Source organism: Apodemus sylvaticus, chromosome 11 (genome assembly GCF_947179515.1).
Source record: "Apodemus sylvaticus chromosome 11, mApoSyl1.1, whole genome shotgun sequence".
Lineage (NCBI taxonomy): Eukaryota > Metazoa > Chordata > Mammalia > Rodentia > Muridae > Apodemus > Apodemus sylvaticus.
In genome coordinates, this window is record NC_067482.1 from 52357884 (window position 1) to 52385550 (window position 27667).

General features: G+C 36.0%; 1 protein-coding gene across 3 annotated transcripts in view; it reads right to left on the reverse strand.

The window, feature by feature from the left end:
- Positions 1-19010: 19010 nt before the first annotated feature.
- Positions 19011-27667, reverse strand: part of Pcdh7 (protocadherin 7) — a 417106-nt gene continuing 408449 nt past the window's right edge. For 2 of the 3 annotated variants that reach the window (XM_052198927.1, XM_052198926.1), the window contains exon 3: positions 19011-23252. In XM_052198927.1, the coding sequence (XP_052054887.1) occupies positions 22876-23252 (377 nt within the window). In that variant the 3' untranslated portion in view covers positions 19011-22875. The remainder of the gene's footprint in view (positions 23253-27667) is intronic. The other variant, XM_052198928.1, reaches the window with a different exon arrangement.

Below are 27667 nucleotides of genomic sequence, written 5' to 3' on the forward strand. Positions count from 1 at the left end.
AACTGGGCAGTTCCTAACAACGCATATATTGTTGGTATCACAGCCCACAGAAGGATTGGGAAGTGGGAGAAGTAGAGAGAGGGTGTGGTCATGAAGCACATTTCCTCAAGGAAGATTGTAAGACTCTGATCTCTCCTCTATATATTACAAATTGGGTCAAAGGTGAACACCTTGTGTTATCATGTGTTCATAACCTGTGTACAACTTCTACACAGATACAGAATTACTCAGGAACAGACCCCACATTGGGTATGTTGTGACTCATACACAACCATGTGACAAGACACACCATTCTTCTTTCAAATCTGATTATGGCAAATGACGATTATTCTAATGGCAAAAATGGATGAAAGCACAATAAATGAAAAACTCCAAAATTCCAGTTCCTTAAGGAAATGCATCTAAAGATAAAAACAAAACAAACAAAAAGCAAACATATTAACAAAAGTAAACAAAAATGGCACCAATAAAAGACCCAAAAAAACCCCAATCAAACAGAAATCTCAAACAAACTACAAAACAGCAAACTGACTCTAGCAGCTCATTTGAATAATTACTCAACATGATCAGGTGGGTTTTATTACTGGTATGCAAGGATAGTTAACCAACATTGAAACAATGCAGGGGAAAAAAGATTATTTGCATGGATACAGATAAGTCATTTAATAATGCATAATGTTTGTTCATGATCAAACAATGAAGAGATAAGGTATAGAAGTAATGTATCTAAACATAATAAAGTTCATATAATATGAGCCAACTACTGACCTTATGCTAAATGAAGAAAATTTTAAACCTTTTTCTCTGGTATATGGAATAAGACAATTATGTACGTGTTCTGTAGGGTACTAGAAGTTCAAGTCACCCAAGAGAAAGAAACAAATAGTGTACAAATTGGAAAAGAAGAATTTAGATAGCAACTACTTGCCAGTCTTCTTGTGAAGAAAATCCCAAAGATTTCACCAACTGAGAAACCAATTCAGCTAAGCTGCAGGATGCAAAACCAACATAGAAAACACAGTGGCATTGCTGTGTCATATTGGCAAATTATCTGAGATGGAGATCCAGAAAGCAATTCCACTGACAACATCTACAAAAATATCTAGACACCTATTTAATCAGAGAGTAAAAGGTCTTCACATTATAAACTGTATTACTCAAAGATTGTAGAGGATGAAACAGATATTAAACAGATATAAATTGGAAGAAAATGTCCATACTATCCCTATTAATGTACAGACTGGTTTATATCACCATCAAAATAAGAATGCCAGCACATTTGAGGGGCTGCATACAACTTTTGGAAAGTTTTGGAAACACAAATCCTTATGACATTCCAATGTCTGACTGATGAGCTAGGGTTAATATAACTTTCCTTGTAAATCACGTGATCGAACACCAGTCATAAATTAATATGTACAAACACACGCACATATACAATGATTAAATTTCTAGGTAACAAAGTAATTTAGTATGTATATGTGTGTATATGTATGTGTGTACTTGTGCTAAATTAGTTTGTAAACTAGAAAATTAGTCATTTTCTCAAAAAGAGAAACCCAGGATATTCTGTTTCTAATTTTTACCTTCCTTTTATTATAAACATACAAACACGTCGAAAGACTTAACACATGAAAACGTTTTGAAAGAGAAAGTCTAGTGTTAATGCCAAATAGCCTAGAACAACAGAGTGGCCATAAGGGAATCCTGGTGAAAGTTATTTAAAGCCTTTCTTTGTTGGTCATTTTTCATATTGGATAGTAGGTCAGTGCTCACCACCTGTCTCCATGAAAAAAATGTTGCAAGGGTCATGGTTGCTTCATTTTGTCTGTAAGTTCTGGCTATGCTCAGTTGCATCAGAGGCTATATTCTACCTCAGTTCCATTAAATAGGTTCTCTATAAATGAGGAATCATTGCCACATGCAGGGCAGAAACAACCAAAGGGATCTTTACGTGTAATTGCAGTAAGAGACACAGTAGTCTTATTTATCTCCACTGGGAGAAGTCAGTTTTGTTTCTCTTCCAGCCAGCAGATAAAAATAAAACTATTCCTACCTTAAAGTCATTGACAGATCTGAGAAGAACAAGAGAAAGAGAGCCCTGTGAGCTACCCGCCTGTGTGTAAGCACTGCCACTCCCTAGCACAACCCCATATTATTAGGCTTTTAGATCCTCCTGGGAAAGTAATAATATTTCGTAAGCTAGATTTGATTACTAGAAAGTTCACCTCTTTTTATTTTGAAGTTTAAGAAACAATTGGTAAGAAGATAACATCTTAAAAAGTGAACAGAATAATTCAAGTTTTCACTTATTTCAATTATTTCACTTAAAGTTTATTTTTTAAGTTTATGTTTATTTCACTATTTACAAGTATATGAGTGTATACCCTCGTGCCACTGCACACATATGAAGGTCACAGCATAACCTGTGGAAGTTGGTTCTGTCTTTCTATCATGTTGGTCCTAGAAATCTAATTTCTGATTTGTAGGCAAGCACCTTTACATACTGAGCTATCTTAGTGGTCCTGCCTGCACAGTTCTTATTGCAGTTTTTTCAGAGATTCCTCTTATAATATACAATTCTGTACCTTTTCATTCATTTATGTACAAGTATACATACACATATAAAACACATACATACAAAGCACAATGCATTTTACATTATTTTGACTTATCCTCAACTTAATATGTTCCAGCATTAATAATTATCTACTTTGTATTTCAGATAATGAAATATATCCTGAAGATTATGACAAAACTTTTAAGAAAAAGTGAGGATAATTTTAAACGTATGATTTTATAACCTTATATTTTGAATTTTACATTCCTAGAAATCACAGTCCCTCTTTTTCTGAACAGTGAAAATAGATGTTTATTTATTAGCAATTATCAAAGTGAAAAATAATGCACGAGGGAATATTCAGACTAGTTGAATATACAGAGAATATTCTCAATTACCACACCATAATAACTCGCAAATGTTATTCTAAAAATACCAAAGTGGATTATTATAATTTTTGTATTAGAAACAGTCCTATAAAGAAAATACAAGCTACTAAGGTAAGAATTTTAACAGTTAGAAATTGGATTGGCACATTCTTTCTATGCAATTTTTAGGTAGGAAACTCAAATAAAGATTCTGAGTAGTGCTTGCATTCTCTGTGTTGATTTACAACTTTATCTGTCCTCATATATCTACAGAACAGAATAAAATGCGAGAGGAAAATCTTCACTGAGTGTTGTTTAGCCATTTACTCGGAGATTAAGATTGTTCATCTGTCTGGACCGGGCGTATAGGTCTCTCTGCAGAGCAGGGACCAGAGGACCGAGTCCCAGCGGCAATGATACAAGCACGCCTGGGAAAGATTTTGTAACGATTCTTCCTCTTGTTGGTAGAGTATTAGTTTAAAGGAGTGCAGCCAAAATTGTAATCAAAGGTGGCAGCATGTTTCCAGAAGTCTAAAGGAAAAGTATCCCAAGTAACAGTAGTAGCCCTAGTACCAGGCACAAAAAGGAATAGAGATTTCAATCTGTTACTTAGATATGCTGACATTCCTGGAAAATATGTAGCCTGAAATCACTATTCAAGTGTTATCATGTTGAAGCTCCCCATTTCGCTGACGTTCTCAACTATTTCATCACACAAATACTTCCAGTGCCTCCCTTTTACAATAAACTGATGTGAACAGAACAAACAAACAAAACCAAACCAAACAAACAAAAGAACTTCTATCCTAGAAAAGTTCTATCCTGAAGAAGTTTTATTCTTAAGATTCAGAATGCTAAAAGGAAAATGAAACATGTAGAATAAAAGAAGTAACCATTCCACTCTGCAGGAAATCTCCTTAAACTTGGGACATAATTCAAAGGTTTCAGGATGTCCCTTAACATATTCTAAGTTAGTCTAATAAAATTCATTGGCTCACCAAGTTGGAATCTGGTATTATCTTTACTTTGGCCTGTTATCTACCAGTTTCCTATCTTTGAACAGTAGGATTTTGCTCATGTCTCCCTGGGAACGGTGTCACACAACACTAAGGAAGCTAAGAATAAGAATTATGCATTTTTTCAGCACTCCTCCTACCTATTATCTAAAATTAATCCTTTCTTCTGCTGTTAGAAAGATTATTTATAAGGATTTTTAGGTTTATGTGTTAAAGATTTGGTCTCGAGGTTCTGATATTATTGAGATATGTAAATGTATGTGTTAAAGACTTGACCTCCAATCTGTAATATTTTAGGGATATTCAGAACCTTTAAGAAGTGAAGCTTGATGCCCAGGGAATACCACAGTATCAGGAAAGTAGTTAAGGTAACTCCATGTCTTCACCTCTCCCTCCTCTCTTCTAAATCCAATCCCCTTGTCTCAACTACAGTGTGTAGTAGACCACATTCTTTGGTCTATTCCTTATCTTTTTTTTTTTTTGCCTCTTCTTTTTTTTTTATTCGATATATTTTTTATTTACATTTCAAATGATTTCCCCTTTTCTAGCCCCCCACTCCCCGAAAGTCCCATAAGCCCCCTTTTCTCCCCCTGTCCTCCCACCCACCCCTTCCCACTTCCCTGTTCTGGTTTTGCCCTATACTTCTTCACTGAGTCTTTCTTCTTGTACCTCATTTGATGTTGACCCCTCTCCAGTGGATCACACAGATCTCCACCAACATTCCTTCCAACTCATTCTGTTATCTCTGCCCTCAGTTCTTTGGGAACTTGCCAGCCACACTTGTCAGAAAAGCAAGTAGGTAAGCTCAACAAATAGACAAGCTTCATATATCCAGTCTCCTTCACCTTCTCAAAATCGAACATTTATCCTCTCATTCTGAAAACTGTAGCAGACCTAGATGTCAAGATGCTACTATAAATACACAATAATAGCCACTACAATATGTCACAACTAGAGGTTTAAATAACCCTACCATAGTAGGTCCTGATAATTACAAAGCTGAAAGACAAGATAAAGATCTTACAATATCCTTTATAAATGTGATAAAACATATCACATATAAGGAAGTTAAAAAATTCTCTTTTAAAATTTTTTGGTGAAATATCAGGGTTGTTTTAATTTGAATTTCCCTGATGATTAAGGATGTTGAACATTTCTTTAGGTGTTTCTCATCCATTCAATATTCCTCAGGTGAAAATTCATTGTTTAGCTCTGTACCCCATTTTTAAGGAGGTTATTTGACTTTCTGGAGTCTACCTTCTTGAGTTCTTTGCATATCTTGGATATAAGCCCTCTCTCGGATGTTGTGTTGGTAAAGATCTTTTCCCAATGTGTTGGTTGCTGTTTGTCCTTTTGACAATATCCTTTGCCTTACAGAAACTTTTCAATTTTATGAGGTCCCATTTGTCAAGTCTTGATCTTAGAGCATAAGCTACTGGCTTAGGGCTAAAATCAAAAACTCAGGAGAAAACAGGTGCTGGTGAGGATGTGGAGAACAAGGAACACTTCTCCACTGCTGGTGGGGTGGCAAGCTTGTACTACCACTCTGGAAATCAGTCTGGCGGTTCCTCAGGAAACTGGGAATGATACTTCTGGAGGACCCTGCTCTACCACTCCTGGGCATATACCCAGAGGATTCCCCAGCATGTAATAAGGATACATGCTCCACTATGTTCATAGTAGCCCTATTTATAATAGCCAGAAGCTGGAAAGAAGCCAGATGTCCCTCAATGGAGGAATGGATACAGAAAATGTGGTATATATGCACAATGGAATCCTACTCAGCTACTAGAAACAATGAATTCATGAAATTCTTAGACAAATGGATGGAACTGGAGAACATTATCCTAAATGAGGTAACACAGTCTCAAAAGAACACTCATGGTATGCACTCACTGATAAGCAATATTAGCCTAGAAGCTTGGAATAACAAAGACACAATTCACATATCAAATGATGTCCAAGAAGAAGGAAGGAGTGGCCCCTGGTTCTGGAAAGGCTCAGTGCAGCAGTGGAGGGGAATACCAGAACAGGGGAAGGGGTGGATTGGGGAACAGGGGGAGGGAAGAGGGCTTATGGGAATTTCAGGGAGGGGATCCAAGAAAGGGAAAATCATTTGAAATGTAAATAAAGAATATATCAAATAAAAAAATAATTCAAAATACAAAAAATTGTAAATCCGAGCGGTAGAATAAAACAAATCCCAACTCAATTCTTCACAGAGTTAGAAAGAGCAATTATCAAATTCATCTGGAACAACAAAAAACCCAGGATAGCTAAAACTATTCTCAGCAACAAAAGAAAATCTGGGGGAATCAGTATCCCTGACCTCAAGCAATACTACAGAGCAATAGTGTTAAAAACTGCATGGTATTGGTACAGTGACAGGCAGGAGGATCAATGGAACAGGATTGAAGATCCAGAAATGAACCCACACACCTATGGCCACTTGATCCTCGACAAAGAGGCTGAAAACATCCAATGGAAAAAAGATAGCCTTTTCAACAAATGGTGCTGGTTCAACTGGAGGTCAGCATGCAGAAGAATGCGAATTGATCCATCCTTGTCTCCTTGTACTAAGCTCAAATCCAAATGGATCAAGGACCTCCACATAAAGCCAGACACTCTGAAGCTAATAGAAAAGAAACTGGGGAAGACCCTTGAGGACATCGGTACAGGGAGAAAGTTTCTGAACAGAACACCAATAGCGTATGCTCTAAGAGCAAGAATTGACAAATGGGACCTCATAAGGTTACAGAGTTTCTGTAAGGCAAAGGACACCATCAAGAGGACAGATCGGCAACCAACAAATTGGGAAAAGATCTTCACCAATCCTACATCAGATAGAGGGCTAATATCCAATATATATAAAGAACTCAAGAAGTTAGACTCCAGAAAACCAAACAACCCTATTAAAAAATGGGGTACAGAGTTAAACAAAGAATTCTCACTTGAAGAACTTCGGATGGCGGAGAAGCATCTTAAAAAATGCTCAACTTCATTAGTCATTAGGGAAATGCAAATCAAAACAACCCTAAGATTTCATCTTACACCAGTCAGAATGGCTAAGATTAAAAATTCAGGAAACAGCCGGTGTTGGAGAGGGTGTGGAGAAAGAGGAACACTCCTCCACTGCTGGTGGGGTTGCAAATTGGTACAACCACTCTGGAAATCAGTCTGGCAGTTCCTCCGAAAACTGGGCACCTCACTTCCAGAAGATCCTGCTATACCACTCCTGGGCATATACCCAGAAGACTCCCTACCATGTAATAAGGATACATGTTCTACTATGTTCATAGCAGCCCTATTTATAATTGCCAGATGCTGGAAAGAACCCAGGTATCCCTCAACAGAAGAGTGGATGCAAAAAATGTGGTATATCTACACAATGGAGTACTATTCAGCCATTAGAAACAATAAATTCATGAAATTTTTAGGCAAATGGATGGAGCTAGAGATTATCATACTAAGTGAGGTAACCCAGACTCAAAAGGTGAATCATGGTATGCACTCACTAATAAGTGGATATTAACCTAGAAAGCTGGAATACCCAAAACATAATCCACACACCACAAATGAGGTACAAGAAGAAAGGAGGAGTGGCCCCTGGTTCTGGAAAGACTCAGTGAAACAGTATTCAGCAAAACCAGAACGGGGAAGTGGGAAGGGGTGGGTGGGAGGACAGGGGAAGAGAAGGGGGCTTACGGGACTTTCCGGGAGTGGGGGGGCTAGAAAAGGGAAATCATTTGAAATGTAAATAAATTATATCGAATAAAAAAAAAGAAAACAAATAAAACAGATCAAGACAGAAAAAAAGTGGAACTAGATCAATAAGAAAACAAATTGACGGAAATCTTAAAATGAAAACTTTTACACTCAAACTGGATCTTCAGAGTCAAAACTCATCACTCTACAAGATTGGGATGAAAGATGTCTTAGGCATTGAAGGCATGATTGCATAAACGACTACTTTCTATCAAAGAAAATGTTAATTCTAAAGTAATCTTGACACAGAACATCCAGGAAATCTGGTACACTATGGAAATCCAGAAATAAGAGGAATGAAAGAATAGTGAAGACAAACAGGCCAAAGGCAAAGAAAATATTTTCAACAAAATCTTAGAAGAAAAACTTTCTAACCTGAAAAAGGGAGGTGTCTTAAAATCACATACTTGTGGACATCAAACTTTTTATAGTCAAGTCAGAAGCATACACTGAAAATAAAAAAAGACTGTGTCCTCAATAAATGTTGATGGATGGCTGAATGTAGAAGAATGAAGTTATATTCATAATCATTACCTCATAAAGAACTCATCTCTACATGAATTAAAGACATCAACATAAAACCAGATATACTGAATCTGATAGAAAAGAAAGTGGAGACAAGCTTTTAAATCATTGGCACAGAAAAAGAAAAGCTCTTAGAACAGGTACTAATACCAGATATTAATAATTTGGACCTCATAAAACAGAGAAGCTTCTATAAGGCAAAGGACATGGTTAATCAGACAAAATGGCAGCATAAACGTCAGAAAAGGTTTTTACCAACTACTGATCTGATAGAGGTTTAATATCCAATACACACACACACACACACATGATATCAAGAAGACAAATGACCCAATTTAAAAAATAAGGTATGGATTTAAACACAGAATTCTCAAAAGAGAAATCTCAAATTGGCTGAGAAACATTTAAAGAAATGTTCAACACATTTAGGCATTAGGGAAATCCAAATCAAACTGCTTTGAGATTTCACCCTATACCTTTCTGAATTTCTAAAATCAACCAGAGTTTACAGCTCATGCTAGTGAGAATATAAATCAAGGAAAACACACAATCATCGCTGGTAGAAGTACAAACTTGTGTAGAAACTATGAAAATTAGTGTGGTGATTTCTCAAGAAGATGGTAATTAATCTACCCCGAGATCCAGCTATACAACTGTGGCGTATACCCCAAATCACTTCATCCTACCCTAAATACTTTTCTCAACCATGTTCTTTGCTGCTATTCATAATAGCCAGAAATTGGAATCAATATAGTTGCCTGTCTACAGAAGAATGTATAGAAAAAATGTGCTATATTTACTCATTCGTTAGAAAAAAAATAACATCATAAAATTCACAGGTAAATAAATGGAACTAAAAAAATGCCATGAGTGAGGTAACCCATACCAAGATATATAATTATTATCTGTGCCATATTCAGCCAAAATCAGAAAGCCTCTCTCTTGCAGTTGATAGGAACCAATACAGAATCACAGAGTCAGACATCATGCAGAAAGAGACCTTGGAACACACAGCTCTCAATGAGATGTCTCTATCAAATCCTCAGAGCTCTGAACACCAAAGAAAAGGAGTTGAGGGAGTGTGGGAGCTAGAGGGGATGCAGGATACCAAGAGATCAAGGTTGCTCAATAATCTGGGCTTTGAATACAAGAACTCACTGATTCTAAAGCAGCACACACAGGGCCTATACAAGTCTACACAAGATGCTTTGCATTCATGTTCTAACTTTTCATTTAATATTTTAGGGTACTCCTGAGTGTATGCATGGGTAATTCTGGGATCGACGTCAATTGCCTTGTTGCACTGTCCCATCTGTTTGTCTTGACCAACTCTGAAAAGAGTGATTTTGTTTTATCTTAATATATTTTATTTAGTTATGTTTTCTTAGTTAAAAATTAATAATTGCATCATTTAACCAAAAAGACACCACTAAAGTAAAATGCTACTCTATTTTATTGAACATAATTTGAAACACAAAATATTGTAGTATCTTTATTTTAATTCAATTGTATTTTAGTTTAATTGTTTTTTTCTCTTTTAAACCCTGGGACCTTTGGATATATATTATGGCTTCCTGTTTAATATTTTCATGGGATTGCTGACTGTGTGAATGAATGGGTCTCTGCATCCATAACTACTTCTTGTACCTTTTCTTGAGCTTGTTTCCTTGTGTTTATGTGTTTTGTCCTATTTTGATGTTAGTTTTGTTTTATTTTTACGCTACAGTTAGGTGTAGCATAGTGTAGAGTAGCACAGCACAGCACAGCACAGCATAATCCCTTAGAAGCCTTTTGGTTTTCTCATGAAGGACCGAACAGGTTTGGGAGACCCAGATAGGAGGAGAGAGGAGAAATAACTTGTAGGAGTAGAGGGAGGGGAAACCGTAGCAGTATATATTATGAGAAGGGGAAACGTCTGTTTTCAATAAAACCAAAACAATAAGAAAATGTAGCTCAACAGGAGGAATGTTTGTCATTTAGGGTGTGTTTATAGAAATATTAAAACTCTATTAATTTTTCTCCTAACTCAATTTCCAGTGACCTCCTACAGTATATAGAATGCACATCACTCTTGCAGGGCCATAACAAAGACACATGGGAAAGAAAATAAAATAAAATCTCTGTATCCATAAGCCAAAGTAAACCATTTTAAAGTTCCTTTTCTCAGGTTTTTGTTGTTGTTTGTTTGGTTTGTGTTTGGTTTATTTTTGTTTTTGTTTTTGAAAGCAATGAATAACTGAAAAGAGAAGATTGATATTTTGTTGGGACTTGTTTCTGAGTGCATACTTAGTAATTGCGAAACTCTGGTTTGGTCTCAGAAAACCAAATACTGATGCAAACTGGGACACTTGAAAGTCAGGGTCATGAGGTTTCAAGTGGAAATGGAGATTTTATTTGTAACTGGACTAGGAGCCATTCCTGTTAAATCCTGGCAAATGACTTGTTTATGTATATATAGTGCTTGGAGACATGAAGGAGTGTATTTAAAAGAGATGGGCTAATGAATCAGAAAGAGAAAAAATGTTATTCCACCACACATCTAGTACTCAGGGGATCACAGGGTGCTTCTGGCAACAATGAGTCAGATTTGCACTGATAATAATGATGGAGAGGGGAGAAAAAGGGTCAAATTAGTTGAAGACATTGTGGTTTGGCTAGAAAAGGAGCATTTGAAGTTAGGCATGATTGCCTATGAGATTCCATCACAAGGAGGAAGCCAAAAAACTTGTGGGGAGGATAGGCTGATGCCTTGAGGGTACCTCATGAATCATCTGCACGCCAGCATTTCCATTTCCAACTCTCTTTGTATTTTTCCTGTTTATTTTTTATTGGATATTGTCTTCTGTTATTAGATATTTTCTTTATTTACATTTCAGTTGCCATCCCCTATCCTCCTTTTCCCTCTGTAAATCCCCTATACCTTCCCCCCGCCCCTGCTCACTAACCCACCTACTCCCACTTCCCTATTCTGGCCTTCCCCTACACTGTGGCATCGAGCCTTCACAGGACCAATGACCTCTCCTCTCACTGATGTCTGACAAGGCTATCCTCTAGTATATATGCAGCTGGAGCCATGGGTCCCTCCATCAATCTTTGATTGATGTGTTAGTCCCTGGGAGCTCTGGGGATACTGGTTAGTTCATATTGTTGTTCGTCCTATGGGGCTGAAAACCCCTTCAGCTCCTTGGGTCTTTTCTCTAGCTCCTCCACTGGGGACCCTATGCTCCGTCACATGTATGGCTGTGAGCATCTGCACATGATGTGCACATAGACCACAAATTGGCTCTCATCAATTATATCCCTCTGTATGTCTCTCTATGCATTCATTGACCATTGTGCCCATACAATTAGCAGCACCTGTATATATAGCTGCACCCCATGGGAGCCTGTGATATTTGTAATGTGGCTATGATTCAGAAGATGAGATTCTTGGGGTCATAAGGCTTCCATCAAAAGTGCAAAGGCAGTCCTGGTGGTTTCAGTCCTGAAAGTAGCATCCAAGAGAAAGATGCATGAGTTTGTGAGAGCAAGCATAACCCTGGATAGTTTTGTTGTCAACTTGGCACCCTTTGAAATGGGAACACACAGAGAGGAATTGCCAGGATATGATTGGTCTGAGGGAGAATGGGGGGCGGGGATTTTCTTGATTTCCATCTGTAAGAGATGCCATCCACAAGTATGTAAGCTTATGTGGTACAAGAAGGGTTGCTGAGCTCCTAGGAGTTCAGGAGGAAGACAGTAAGCAGCTTTTCTTCACATTCTCTGCTTCAATTCCGGCTTTCAAACTCCTGCCTGAGTTTCTGTTTGACCTTCCCCCACTCATGTATCTAGTACTCAAAAAAGAAAATGAAACAAAAAAAAAAGCCAACCAATCACCACCAACAATAGCAAAACAAAACAAAATATACACACATAAACAAAGAAAGACAACAACAACAAAAATAACCCTACCAACCTTCCTTTAGAAGTTGCATTTTGGTCATGGTATTTTATCACAGGAAAGAATGATACACCTGAGGAGTGTAGGAGTGGGAGGTGTCAGTCCTGTGGGAAAACCTAGAGAAACACTAGATGTTTAAGGAAACAAGCACAATGTAATGGTTACACTCACTGTAGCTATCAAGGACACAGAGGCAGAGCATCCCAAGATGCTGAGGCATCAGTCTACCATGTATCCCACATGACAGACGTGGAGCTTTTGTGTTTTTCGGGATAGTTTGGTTGTGTTTGGTTCTTAATATTGGCTATGTATTCTTTCTGAATTAGGCTAAGAGAGAGAAAGTCACGATTTTTCCAAACTCTTTCATTCTCTTATCAGGGATCATAGCAAGGTTCAATGATTATATGTTGGTTTAAGTTCCAGTATTTTTCTTCCCTCTGGGATACATTCCACCTGTATTATACAATAAGCAACTTATTATATCTGTCTCATCTTTTACATTTCATGTGGAAATGAACAAATGAAATAATTTAAGAGGAAAAGATATATATGAGCACATTTACTGCAGTTATAATATGGCTTCAGGTTTTTTGTTTTGTTTTGTTTTGTTTATCAGGTGATCCTATGGTTTTGTTAATGATGAGAAGCCCCATTGAAGGCAAGACTTGTAGTTCTATAGAACAAATTTTCCTACGCACTTGGAGACGAGTGAGAAAGTGAGTCAATCTCACGTTGTAAAACATGCTTTCTAATTTGATTCTTAATCTAAAAATTATGCTGTCTCACCCAGTTATAAATGAGCTTCCATATCTATTACAATTAAATCCAGTCTATCAGATAAATAAATTTGGCATTAAAAGAATCCTAATTTTCCTCGATGGATGGATTTCACAATTGTTGAGTGAAATAAATAAATTTTATCTGATGCTAGTCATTTTAAATCTTCCTGGAAGAATGACTAGAGCTGTGTGTAGATTCTTTGGCTGTGATGTTGGGGGGAGCTAACAGTGCAGAGATCATACACTTCTTTCTAAGAACGATGATGAAAGAAATCAACGCAAATGCTATTTCCAAATTAGCTTCTGGTAATTTGGCTCCCATCCTCTGTCTTGAATCTCTTTTTATATTTGTATCACAGGTTTAAATTAAGCCTGACTATATTCTTCTGTTTATATATCATGTTTCCCTTCTTGAAGTGTCAAGATATAAATTGGAGTCTTCATCTAAATTGAAGCTCCAAGGTGACGCATCTGACTTGGGCTTGATTACAATAGAGTGAAGATTATTTTTCAACCTGTGACAATATCATTATAATCATATGACTTTCATTTAGAGTCAAGTGGGAGTGTTTCTCTGATGACTTGCAGCCTTTAAAGCAGGGGATAACAAAATACTGGCTGTGAAGCACATATACATTCTAAGTAGAGGCAATTTTAAATCATCAATTACGTTATTTGTTGTTATCCAATAAAAAAGTGAAGGGAATCAGCAAATTATATCTGGAATATTCTTAGCAATTTAAGCAAAGAAGCAAGTAGTAAACTAGACATTGTTTTATATATTCCAGTAATTGACATAGCATGGGGCATAGTGCAAGTGCAAACAGGATAGAAAGCACAGGAAATGCTGGGCTCCTTGTGATAGGAGCCCTGCAATTCATCTTGTTGCCCATCTCCTTGGCAATAGCATCCAGAACTTTGAAAAGAGTTTCAGTACAGAGTCATTCTCATTATTCATCATTCTGATGCCTTTACAAACTATTGACATTAAGCCATTCCATGCAACTAAAGAAGTTACATTTTATTTTCTTCAATTGTTCTTCCAGATTATTTTGCCTAATGAGAATGTCAGTTGGGATGGAAGAACTTTTTTAAACAATTATTAATACATAACACATTGATTACATACAATTTTGAAAACACAAAACCAAGCACAACCAAACAAAAACCTCACCTGGCTCATGCCACTATATTCACCATTGTATATTCTTACTGTGTGACTTTTATGCTGTAATTGCGAATAAGCACTTTTTTCCTCAAAAAAAAAAAATTGTCTGTGGTACTTCAGTAGAAACATGTTCTCTGTAAATTCTTTGGAAAAATAAAATCTCCTAGTCCTAAAGCTACTGAGCACATCCAGATATTTATTTGGGGTAAAGGTAATAATCTAACAGCCTTGTGGTCTGTCAACACACATGTGTTGTGGATTTTCTGTGAGAAAGACCTGTTGTAGTATATTACATCTGTGCTGGAGGCTCTGTCAAAGAACTCATACATAAGCAGGTGTTAAAACTCTAAATAAACAGTCTAGCTAACGACTCTATTTCTTCACTTCTTCCTAATATTTTCAATCCCACTTCCATTATAGAAATGCATGAAAAAATGGTTTAAAAATGTGGTCAAACTTTTATAGCAACCTATAAAGCTACAATAAAATGTTCCATGTAATTTTGTAGAGTGAATCCTTAGAAATACCAACGCAGTCCTATCTAGTTATTTCTCATTTGATGAAGTCTAAAGAATTGTAATGCACTTTAAATAAATTGCCAAAATAAAATATTTTATTTTTCTCTCTCTGCATTTAAATTTATTTTCATATACTGTTGTTTCTCTAGTGGACTGTTTTTAAAATTAGGCATATTAATTAACACTTTTATTTTCAAATCCCAATCTAATCTTCATGATTACATATGTAACATTACTCTGTGGACCTTCATCATTTTTAAGACCTTTCTCTTAATTAATCATTTTAGTTATAACTTTTAATGGAAAAATAGCACTGAACATCACAAGTGAGGTATAATGTTCACTCATCATCACCTGAAATTATGTGAGACCAATTTTTATGTTTATTAACCAGTTTCTTTACCTTCCTTGTGACATTCAAGAAGGAGACAAAGTTATTTCCACGTGAGTCATGCATATGAAATTCAACCCAGGAATAAGATTTCCATTTAGCAAATGAACACAGCAGGAAACAATAAAGTTTAGGGTTTGCAAAGGAAATACATATATTTCTAGCATTGCATGTTTGAGCATTTCTATCTTTTTCTTATTTCCTGCAGCTTGTAAAAATCATATTATCTTGCTTAATCAACTTCAAGCAGTTTATAAACAAATATTGGAGAAGGGAATAAAGATTAACAGAAAATAAACAAATGCAAGTTTAGTCACTCTTCTGGCTCCTTCCTACTCAAGATGTTGAAGTCCTGAATTTCCATCAAAATAAAGCAAACTGCAGTGCAAGTCACGTGTTGTTAGGTTAGCTTCTGACATTAGTTCAGTCTCCTCAAAAAATAGGTCTGCTTTACAATGGAGAAACAAACCAAGAACACAGCAAACAACTATGCAAGTGTAGAGACAGTCTTGAAAATGCAGGAAGTGGAGGGTCGGGGACCACTAAAAAAAATACAGCAAAACTCAGCAAACGACATCTGCATGCAAACAGCTAGCTCAAAAACAAACAAAAACAAAAATTAATTTTAGGATGTCAAAACTATGTGATGGAATTTGACATTTTGTTTTGTTTTATAACTCCTGTCCTTAAAGCTAGACCGTTTACCATTTAGCCAATTTCCACCAAAAATATATTTCCTAACATGCAAGGTAGTCATATATACATATATATATATTTGTTGTCATGAATGTGAGACAAATTACTACTGCCCAGATATGTTGTATAATTTTCAGTAAAAACAAGTTTGGCAGTAGTATCACAAGCCTGTAAGCACATAACTTGGGAGACAAAGGCAGGTAGATCTCTGTGAGTCTGAGGCTAGCCTGTGCTACAGAGTGAGTACCAGATTATCCATGAATACACAGAGAAACCCAGTCTCTGAAAAACAAAACAAAACAAAACAAAACAAAGCAAAAATAAATTGTTATCATTAACATACTTAGTATTCCACCACACAAATTCCTGTACTATCCATGGACTAGTATATTTAGGGAAATGTGGAGTTTCTTTTCCTCTCAGTATAGGAGATCAGGGAAAAGAACTTTGATTGCTATATGTGTCCTTAAATGGATGAAAATATCAATATGGGTAGAAATATGTGTTTACATTTTTATTTTAATTTTTAAAACATTTAATGACCATGAAGTCTACCTCCCTTTATGACCCAAATAATATCTGCAAATTCTGGAAGTTTTAGATAAATCCTTCAAAAACGCTTTGCAAAGTGTAATATTACTGCAAGGACCTGAAGCACATCCCAGTACTAACTTTCAAAATGGCAGTGGGAAATCCACCTTTAGCCTTACAACCAACACCATGAAGCATTTTTTCTCTTTAGATTTCTCTCTCTCTCTCTCTCTCTCTCTCTCTCTCTCTGTGTGTGTGTGTGTGTGTGTGTGTGTGTATGTGTGCGTTTATGTCTGTCAATATGTCTGCAGATATCTAAGAAGTCATTTCTGCAGCTAAATTATATTCTGGGAACCTAACTCTGGTTTTTTGCAAAGGCAGTAATGAGTCTATTATTATTATTATTATCTTATATATTCTTTATTTACTTTTCAAATGTCCCCTTTCCTGGTTCCCCGCCCCCCGGAAAATCGCCTAACCCATCCCCCATCCCCCTGTCCTGGTACTGCACCATCTAGCTTTCTCAGGACCAAGCGCCTCTCCTCCCTTTGATGTCCAACAAGGCCATTTTCTGCTGCATATGCATCTGGAGCCATGGGTACCTCCATTGTACTCTTTGGTTAGTGGTTTTGTCCCTGGGAGCTCTGGGGGTACTGTGTGGTACTAAGCCAGATCACTGTGTGGAACCTCACCATTCATATATCTTCTGAAGCACTTCTCTATATCACTGAGGGTTGTTGTTTTACTTTGTTTTAAAATATTATCATGGGGCTGTGACGTCATGGTAAAATTATACATAAACTTTTCTAATACTAAGTTGAGTATTGAAAAGTGCATGGTGGTTTGTTTTTTACACGCTGTACTACTTTTAGAGCAACAGAAAGTCAAATGGATTGACCTGTCCTTGCTTCCCTCATTATATCCTAAAGTACTTTTCCTCATCAGACTTTATCCAATTTCCTTATTTAGAGAGGAAGATTGGCAATAAAAGTCAAATCACCAGGATATCGGCTTGAAAAAGTATATATAATCCCATCTACAAGAAGAAAAGAGAAGACTGAGTTTTCAAGTTTTGAAAGGCAGAGAAGAGGAGACAAATTCAAGGTAGGAATCTTTCTAAGGTGACTCTCCATAGTGCAGTAAGGTGGTATAAACATCCCATGCAACATATCACTGTACCCAGGAAAGATTCTCTCAAGCCTCAGAGCTGGAAGAAAGATAATTAGAGAAGTCAGTTGTTTGAACCTTATTAAGCTCATGATAAAGTAGTATTTTTATAGTCAAGAATATGATCTTCAAACAAATGTAAATAGAAACATTAGAACACAGAGGATGATAAATGCTTTAAAGATAGATAATAGATAGAGAATAATCAAGGAAAAGCAAAGCTATAGATTTTATTTCTGTTTTCAAATTACTTTTCCCATACCTCACATAATATATATTTTAAGTTTTCATTGATTTTCTAATTGTCTTTGACTTGACCTAAATACAAGAATTTTGTGAGCTCGGCAGTGGTGGGAATTAATTCCACCACTTGGGAAGCAGAGGCAGGTGCATTTCTAAGTTCGAGGCCTTCCTGTTCTTGTGACAGCCAGGGCTATCAAAAAGCCGAAAAAAAAAAAGATTTTTGTGGTCTGGGATTTTATATCTATGGAATAACATAATGTATTAAGTCCTAAGTTTAATTTCCCCATAGCAAAAAACTACAATAATAATGTTAATAATCCTATACAAGATATATTATGACTTACAGTTAATTTGATCTTAAGTGTGAAAATTTTGTAAGTACCAATGGAGCTAAAATTCTTGTTAAATTATCTTTTAAAAATATTTTCTTGTATATAGTAGGAGACTTTAAGGCTAGATGTGTCACTGGCCCGGAAATATCTTGATTGAACATTATAAGTTCCATTTTTCTATCAAGAAATGTAATGTGCCAATTATACATGTGATAGGAGCACGAAGATATTTTTACTCTCAGATCCCACGATAGCCAGGAATGTTAAACACATATGATTTTTTTTCTCAAAAGCGTGAACCTAAACCTCTTCTATTGAGACAACTGAAAATTGGAAGTAATTAGTTGTCTGATGATCTGTGTTACTTATTGGGCCAGGTCATAACAAGCTTCTATAAACCAGAGGTAGCTAGTAACCTAAATGACTTTTACAGAGAGTAAAAGTCCTGGCTTTCACAACCAGTACCAGAGGTGGTTAAAAGCATCTATGCCATCTGTATGATGACCAGGGATGATTCTTTCTTATATCCTTAAACTAGTACAATTAGCTTATCTCTAGAACCCATCTTCTTGGAAGATTTGACATGTACCCTGAGTTGAGTTTTGATATAATGACATCTCCACGTGTACCAGAGATTGCAGCACTCCTGGAAACTTTGTTCCAATTTACACTATTTTCAAATGTAGTGGGAATAAATCACCTGACATCAGACTCTCTAAAAGGCTTGGTCCAGGTTGACAAGGTCAATCTGAACTGAGATTTCATCCTCTCCTCTTTGTTTTGCTCTCTGATCCTTGCAGAGATGCCCCCCCAACCCATGGTTCACCCTAAATCCTCAGTTACCATCCCATCATTTGCCTTGATTTACCTTAACCTAGAAGAAAGCCATGCATATTAAATCAAAATGATAAAAGCACTCAAGTCACTTTCTTCCCTGTCAAAATGGAATTCATTGTCAACAGAGAAACACACAAGTGTGAAACCATTTGATCATGTTATATTTTAATTTGGAAAGACAAAAATGACAAGCAATTTATTTACATAAAACTGTACAAAAGCAAATTAAATTATGTAAAGTGTTTCATAAATAGTTGGACGAGGGTTTAATACATTTCGCCATGTTTAGCAAAGTCGCGTGCATAGTGACATAATCAATGATGATTAATTGTTCTCTGCTTCACTATCAACATCCAAGTAGCAGAACAATAGTCAATGATTAACATTACAAACAGATCGTACCACACGGAATGCAAGTGCTTTAAAATGTAGGAAAAGTTGTCTGAAAGTAAACCCTAGGTAGCTGAACAAATGATGCCGCATCCAGATGTCACACACACCACGCCTGGGTCACAATTAATAAGCTTTATCATATCCCTGATGAACTTTGCTCCTTTAATTGATTATTTTAAGGAGGCATCTATTTATATACTACTGATCTATCCTATGGTTTGAAATGTCATAGGTCTTAAGATTTCATACAATTGTTTTAAGATGGCTGTTTGATTCCTGGCAGTTTCTTTCTGGCCTGTGTATTTCATTTTGTATTTTCCTCTAACCCGGCCTCCCAGGGTAACCTTTCAGGCAAACATCCTCTGTACCACCTTAGTTCCTTCTCTCATAAAAATAATGCCTCCTCCATTCTCCAAAACTCAGGCAACAGGCCAGTTTAAAAACAAAAAACAAAAACAAAAACAAACGAAAATCAGACAACAATGCTCTCTCGAGATTCAAACAGAGCAGTCAACTTTAGATAGATGCTACAGACATTTAAATATACATACATTTGTATAGTTACTCAATTTGTAAATGTGTCCTAATGTATTATCATGCAGAAGTCCACTTGAGAGTTTGTGTACAGAAAATGAAGAGAGTTTATGTACTGTACAACCAAAAATGAAAGACCATCATAAAGAGAGAAAACAAAAATCAAAATTTTTAAATCAATATTCTACCTTGCAAAAACGGACTGATTTCACCCCTGATAGTATTTCCCTGTGTGATTCTATAACCAATGATTTCACTGTCCAGTGAGTTTTAAGCAGCCCCATAGTAATGCCTGGATATTATCTTATGAATGAATAATATTTAAGACTGGTCCATTATCTGAGTTTGTCAGAAGGCAAAGTTTAAATATATTATTTATTCTCAGAAAATAAACATGGATAAATATACAGAATCAAAAAGCTGGGAATAGCCCATTTCCCCTCATTATCCAAACCCAACAACTATTCATTTGTTTGTTTATTTGTTGTTTGCTTGTTTGTTTACCATAACAAGAGGTATAAAAGGCACAGTTGCTTATTTTGCATTCACTCATTTCTTTATTTTTTTGTTTTTATTTTTTTTTCAAAAGCACTCTATATACGGAGTGGCACCAGATTTAACCTAGTCAAAATAAAAGTCATACAAACACAAAATAGATTTCTGTGTCATGCCAGCTCATTATATAATAAACATGTTATGTTAACTAATTCTACTAGAATTACTTCGAATACTTACAGTACACTGAATTTTATTCTTTCACATCCATTTTAGTTCTAAAGAGAGGTTCACACGTTAAAGGACAATGACATGACTGCCTGGCATGTGGTGCAAACATCATTGTGGAATGTGGATTGAATAAATCTGTAGGTCCAGTGTGACCTGTATTAGCTTTATAGACAACCAAAGGATTTTAAGAGTGAAATGAGCTATCTAGTGGTTTCAAGTGTCCCATGAAAGAAAGAAAATATGCATATAAAAAGTGTTGAACATCAGTGTTATGCAATTATTTCCTTTGTAACGTGCAAGAAAAATATGTATACATTTTCATAAGTATCTTTAGAAGTATTTCGTCTTAATAGGTACTTACAGATTATACAAGGCAGAACTGCTTGAATGCAGTTTCCTAACAAAGTTCTAGAATTTCATCTTTCCATAGTGTAAATAATAACCAAACATGAGCATGTTCAATTATTGGTATTTTAGTCCAATGTTTTTATATCAATTACATCTTTTTGTCATTCTACCTATGATACATAAACTAACATCAAAATGAAAATTCCGCTTTAAGAAAGAGCATAAGGAAATGATCCCAAAAGACCCACCAGAGAAAAGTTCCTCAAAGATAAGTACTTTGATATCCTACAGTGAATTATCAACCTATAGTCTAGGTTTCTTCACCTTATAATCTAAGAAAATCGGCAAAGCATGAAACTGCCCAAAGCTACAGTGTCTCTACAGTTTTGTAGAACACCATCAAGGCTATGGTTTAACCAAGTAACTAGCATTCGGTGATGAGAACGTTTACTCTCTTTACCTGTCATCCCCTATATTGTCCATGGATTGTCACATTCGTCTGAATGTCCCAGCTCAAATTTCAGTTTTCTTAAATCATCTTGCATAGAGCAAAGCATTCAAAATCTACATATTCTGTATCTCTTGAAAAAACTATACATTTTCCAACTTTGAAATGCATATACTGTGTTAAATAAAATTGTCCAGAACTCATTCTTTCATGTTCAGAGATTAAGACGCACATTGAATAATAGTCAAATTACAGTAATGACAAGTCAATTAAAGTGTTATGTTGTTTAAATGTTTGAGTCTCAAAATGGTTCTGTATTGCACAGAATTTGAAATCAATTCATTTGTGTTTTGGCCAAGTGAAAAATGCAATTCTAATTAGAAATGATAATAAGATCACCAAGAACAGCTGGGATCTCGAAATGACAATAGAAGTCCCCATGAAATCATGTTCCAGTGTGTCTTTTTGTATCTCACTATGCATCAACATTATGTTAAAATGTAGACTGCTCCCTGACTGTAACACATGAGAATAGACCTGGGCTTTGATCAGTTGCTTATTATAAGACGATATCTGTTTTATTAGTTCTTTCATTTTCTGAGCATTTAACTAAAGTTCATTTTAAAAGCAAGATTTTTTTCTGGAAGAAGAGTTAATATAAAACCAACTAGCTAGCTTCTGGGTGTTTCTGTGTGTGCACAGGTTCATTTCCTTCTGTTGTTTAGTGGATTTCTATGTCAAGACCAAATCAGTTTAATTATTTCCCTGATCTGCCATGTGATCTTTGGCCTCATAATGACATAAGAATTCAAGTTCATTCATGAGTGATTCTATTCCAAAATATACTTTTACAAATTATAATTCATGTAATTGTTTTTATAAAGGTTGGGTGAGTATATTCTGTGAATGTATGGAACAGAAGTTGATGCCTTTGTCCTGAAAAATAACAACATATGGCAGCTTGGAACTGCATTCTTCTACTGAGTTTTAATTTTCACTCTGTTTCTTAGAATATTAAAGCTTCTGTCGTCCTAAATTACTTTTACAAAGGATCCCCAATATAAGGACTGCACTGTTAAAGGGATTTTTATCAATTCCAATGGGCTGACTTTAGCAATAAAAAAGCATTGAGAATCTTTAGTATATTTTTAACCCATCCTTCTTTTATTAACAAGCCAGATGACACTCAAACAAATCAAAGTGACCAAAAATCATGCTTCAGATTAGGGATAATGAGAGTGTATTATGTTCTGCTAATCAGACTTGTTACCATGAAAAGAACTTGCAACCATCTTTGTTGTAGTTGTTGTTTTGTTGTTATTAGGGTTTGAGGCCGGGTAGGGATAAGAGGGTGGGTGTTGGGGATCAGTGAAGGGTATAGACATGCAAGTGACAAGAATGGATTCTACTCTGTACACTGTCATCAGGCAAACAGTAACACTAAAGGCCTGATCTGGAGGCGGAAGTGGCAGGCAAAGCTTTTTCTCTTTGGTAGCCCCCTCTTTGTGATTAAATGGTTTTACTTAGTAATGTTTTTGCCCCTAACTCTCCTCGTACATGAAAAGAACTTTACTGTTGCTCCTTGACAACCTACAGATAAACTTCTCTTCTAGTGAGAGTGTTGACAGGAGATGGCTTATATTCCCCTGTTTTTGTTAAAGGAATATCCTCAGGGTTGGCTTCCTCATTTTTGCTGAAACTAGCTGCACTGAAGGTCTCATAGGATGAGGTCAACTTTTTGTTCAGGAGGTTTCTGTTGCGGTCACCCATGATGGCAGCCTCGCCATTGGCCAGCTTTTCCTGGCTTCCTCGTTCATCAACAGGCATGAAAGTGGAGAGTTTGGGCTGGCTCTTCTTCCTCTCTGGGGACGTGCGCACTGGCATCCAGCAGGAGTCTGAATGGCCATACTCGTCACATTCACGGGTGCACTTGCCAGTCAGCGCTACATCCGGAAGAGGCCTTGAATCTGAAATTCAAGAAGAAGTCATCAGTGTGGAACATGCACCAACCAGCTCTCCTAATGCGTATGAACCTGATACTCAGTACTCCACAAACATTACTTATTTCATGTATAGTAAAGATAAGGTTTTGCAAAATTAGAAACTTCAGAAGATAGAAATGGAGAAATGGTAATTTAAGTATGTAAAATAGCCAGTTATATATATTCATCTGGTGTATTACAGAGCCATGAAGATACTCTCAAGTGTTAAGTGCATATGTATATTTCAATGGATATAAAGTTTCCATCTAGACAAGAAAAATTATTAAATCCAAAAGGATCATTTTCTGTATCTATATGTTATCCCATAAATAGTGTGCCTTTGCCAATTGGATTACATTCACTTATGCATTATTCATAGATATGCAAATAGGCAGAACCTTATATTTAAAATACATTTTAAGATGCAACAGTGGCTGAGAAGTACATCCTAAACTGACAGCACATTGGTATAAAGTACAGAAACAAGGTACAAGCAAGTGAACGATCTAAGCACATTAACAATAGCACCTAGAGTTCCACTCTGCCCACCCACCCACCACCCTCTATCACTGTGACAGATGACCTAATGTGTGTGGCAGGACAGTGCTTTTGTGTTACATGGAAGCACATTAACAAATGTGCTTGCTGAATGGGAATCTGAAATATAATGTATTGAGTAAGTCTGGTTAAGTTCATAAATGACTGATGGAATTATGTACATTTCTAATTAATGTTATTTATCAAATGATTGGAAAAATTTATTCCATTTCCAACAAACTAAGTCATTTCCACAGAGTTCATAGGAACTGAGATTAAATGTTGCAGTCAAGAATCACTGCTATGCATGAATATCATGATATGTAATTCTAAACTATTTTTTTAGAATTAAAAATGTATTTACTGGCATTTACTATTTTTTTAGAGAGAAAGACACAGAGACTGGTTCTACTACCACAACGGATTCTAAACCAATAACCTGTAGGGGTTCATTTAATGTATTTCATAATTAAATATACAACTCATTAAAACATGATAAGTTATCATCCCAATAAATATTATATGAGTATCAAAATACTACATCTTGGGAGTTTAAACCAGTTCTGATGCCTACATTACATGTATACTCAGAAATAATAAGTTGCATATATATGATCCAAAGTAGTTTAGCTTCAAAATGAGAGCTATTTACATGAGTCCAAGAATCATTTAAGTTTTATTTTGCTAAATGTCATAAATAAACATCCTTTAATCATTTGTTTACCTTTTTCTTTCTGGATGGATTACTGGAATATGTAATCCATTGTACATTTTCACACTACTATTTGACTTTTGGATAAACTTATCCTTTAACTTTAATAATCAAATGTAGTAAATGTGATGGGGGCTGGTCTACATAGATTTTTTTCAGCAGTTAAGAGCATTGCCTACTCTTAGACGACTAGGGTTTTGTTTTAGCATCTACACAGCAGCTCACAAACAGCTATAAATTCCTCTTCTAGAGCATGTGGTGCCCCCTTCTAGATTCCATGGATGCCAGGCATACTAATGAACACAAATATACATGTGCACACCACCACCCATACACACACACACACACACACACACACACACACATACACATTTTCATTATTTTTTAACGCTGAATAACTTTTTCATTATTCCTTTCAAAAAGCTCTAATACCTTCTTTCAATATTATTCTTGTGATCCATTTGATTTAAACGAGGAAATATTAAATCTGTGATAACATATATCTTGACTGACATACATACTTTGAAGGAAAATAACTTGAAAATGGAGGGCATACGATGAATTCTATTTTTTCACTCTTTTTTAATAAACTTATTAATCATTTTATTTGTTTACATTTCAAATATTATTCCCTTTTCTGGTCTCCCCGGCACTAATTCCCTACCCCATACCACTCAATTTTGCTTCTAAGAGAGTGATCCTTCACCCACTAATACATTCCTGCCTCACCCCTCTAGCATCCCCCTTCTCTCTAGTAGGAAGCCTCCAAAGGACCTGCTACATATGTCAGGGGAGCCATGGAGAGGCCCAACTCTTTGGTTGGTGGTTTCGTCCATGGAACTCTGAGGGATCAGGGTAATCAGTACTTTTGTTCTCCCTGTGGGGTTGCAATCTGCTTCAGCTCCTTCAACCCTTATCCTAACTCAGTCCAATGGTTGGTTCTGAGTATCTGCATCTGTTTTAGTCAGGTGTTTAGAGAAATATAATATTCTCTAAAGAGTCTCTCAGAGGACAGCCATAACATAACAGGCTCCTGTCTGTAAGTACATCTTGGCATCAGCAATAGTATTGGGTTTTGGTGTCTGATGATAGAAGGGATTCCCAAGTGGGGCAGTCTCTGGATGGCCTTTTCTTCAGTCTCTGCTCCATTATTGTCCCTGTCATTTCCTTTAGACAAGGATAATGCTGGGTTAAAATTTTTGAAGTGGGTCAGTGGTCCCATCCCTCCACTGGGGGCTCTGTCTAGCCACGGGAGGTTGTCTCTTAAGGTTGTATCTCACTGCCATTGGGTATTTCGGCTAAGTTCATCACCAATGGGCCCTGGGAGCCTCTCTCATTGCTAGCATCTGGGACTTTTTCTTCTCAGCATTTCTGCAAAATGTTTGTAAGAACTACAAGTACTTCATACATTCATTTAAATTTGGCACATTTTCTAATCAATGACATGAGAATTATTCAGTCTCTTCCCTTTCTACAGTATTTCCTACTAAAAATGTTTTCTTCTTAAAGCTTTTAATGAAAGGCATTGTCTCTTTTTTAATTCTTTCTCTTTTATCTTTTCTTTTTTTCTTTTCTTTTTTTCTTTTTAGCCACGGTCTATTTTCAAGCTGCCACACATCTATCCCAAAAGCAAAAACCATGATGATTTTTAATAAGGACCTCCAGTTATTTCTAAAGTCAAGAACATGATTGGGGACCACGCTGAAAGTTGACAAGCCTAATTGGCTGAGACATATTGCAGTGTTTGTCATCAAATTTAGAAAATAATCAAGAACAACTATAAGAGAGTCATCAGGAGCAATCAGAACTTCCCATCCTGATGACTGAAATAAATCTTCAAAAGCAATGTCAGTGATTAACACATGCAATTTTATTATGATGCAGTTTATTAAGAGAGCTGATGAGTGGGACAATAGCTCTCTGTGAATATATACTTTTATTTCAATTTTGCAGGCACATTATTATTATTATTATTATTTTAAGTTTTAATGGGAACAATAAAGATCATTGAGCATAATTCCCTCTTATATCCTGTGTAGGATTATGGAGGGTGTAATCATTTGATGACCACTACCTCCTTCTAGTCTTTACTGAGTGTCGTTTACACTTTAATTATCATTAATTAAATATTTATTAATTAATATATTAATAAATCATTTATGAAATACCATTATTTTGCAGAGAATAAAGATGGAAAACATCTACTTCAAATCTTGTTAGCATGGAATATATTAATAGAAACATAAACTTTTCTATTTGGAGCTATAATATTCTCTAAAGTGATTTTAACCAACATTTTATAAGTCTTTTAAATTTTTAAGTTCTCTCAACCTTTTTCCTATATTTATTCATTTATTATGAATGTGTGCACTTTTACATGTATACATTTTTGCAGAAACTCTGGACTGTATGTTCATATCAGAAGACAACACAGGAGCTAGGTTCTTTCACGATATGGATCTCAGTAATCAAACTCAGGACTTCACCCTTGGTGGCAAGTGCCTTTATCTGGTAAGCTGTCTGAAGCCCCAACTCTTATGAATTATTAAGAAGAACATATGTAGAAATGGTACTCAGTAGATCCTTTCCTATTTAACCTTACTTGTGTAACTCATTTTAACAGAATTATGCAATTTACTTGAAAGATTACAATGGTCAGGAAAGCTAAACCTTTTCTTAGACATAAAATTAACTTCCTGTTCTAAAGCAGAGTTACAAGACATAATTCAAGGAATCCTAGAATGATGACCTAGAATATGTGAGTACCTTCCTACCGACAATTCATTTACTTCTTGGTTCAACTGAAGACCAAGTAAGACAGATGCAGTGAGGGGTCAAGCCTGTGGGCGAGCTGAGGCCAAAGACTGAGTGTTTTGGTGCTCACTTTAGGGTTTCTCCATTACATCACATTGTTCCTTTCTTAAATATATCTGTGAAGTTACTTAGAGGTCAATTACTGTTACTCAAGCACATAAGATAAAGGTAGAATCTGGGGGAAGAAAACATTTAAACAGCACCGAAAACTGATGCCACCAAACCATACAATTTACTACCTAGTAGAAAGACTGGCTTGATCATAAACATATCTAAATTTCCTACACTAGGAAAAGAAATCATACCCTAATCTAAAAAAGTCAAGTTCTATCTCTTA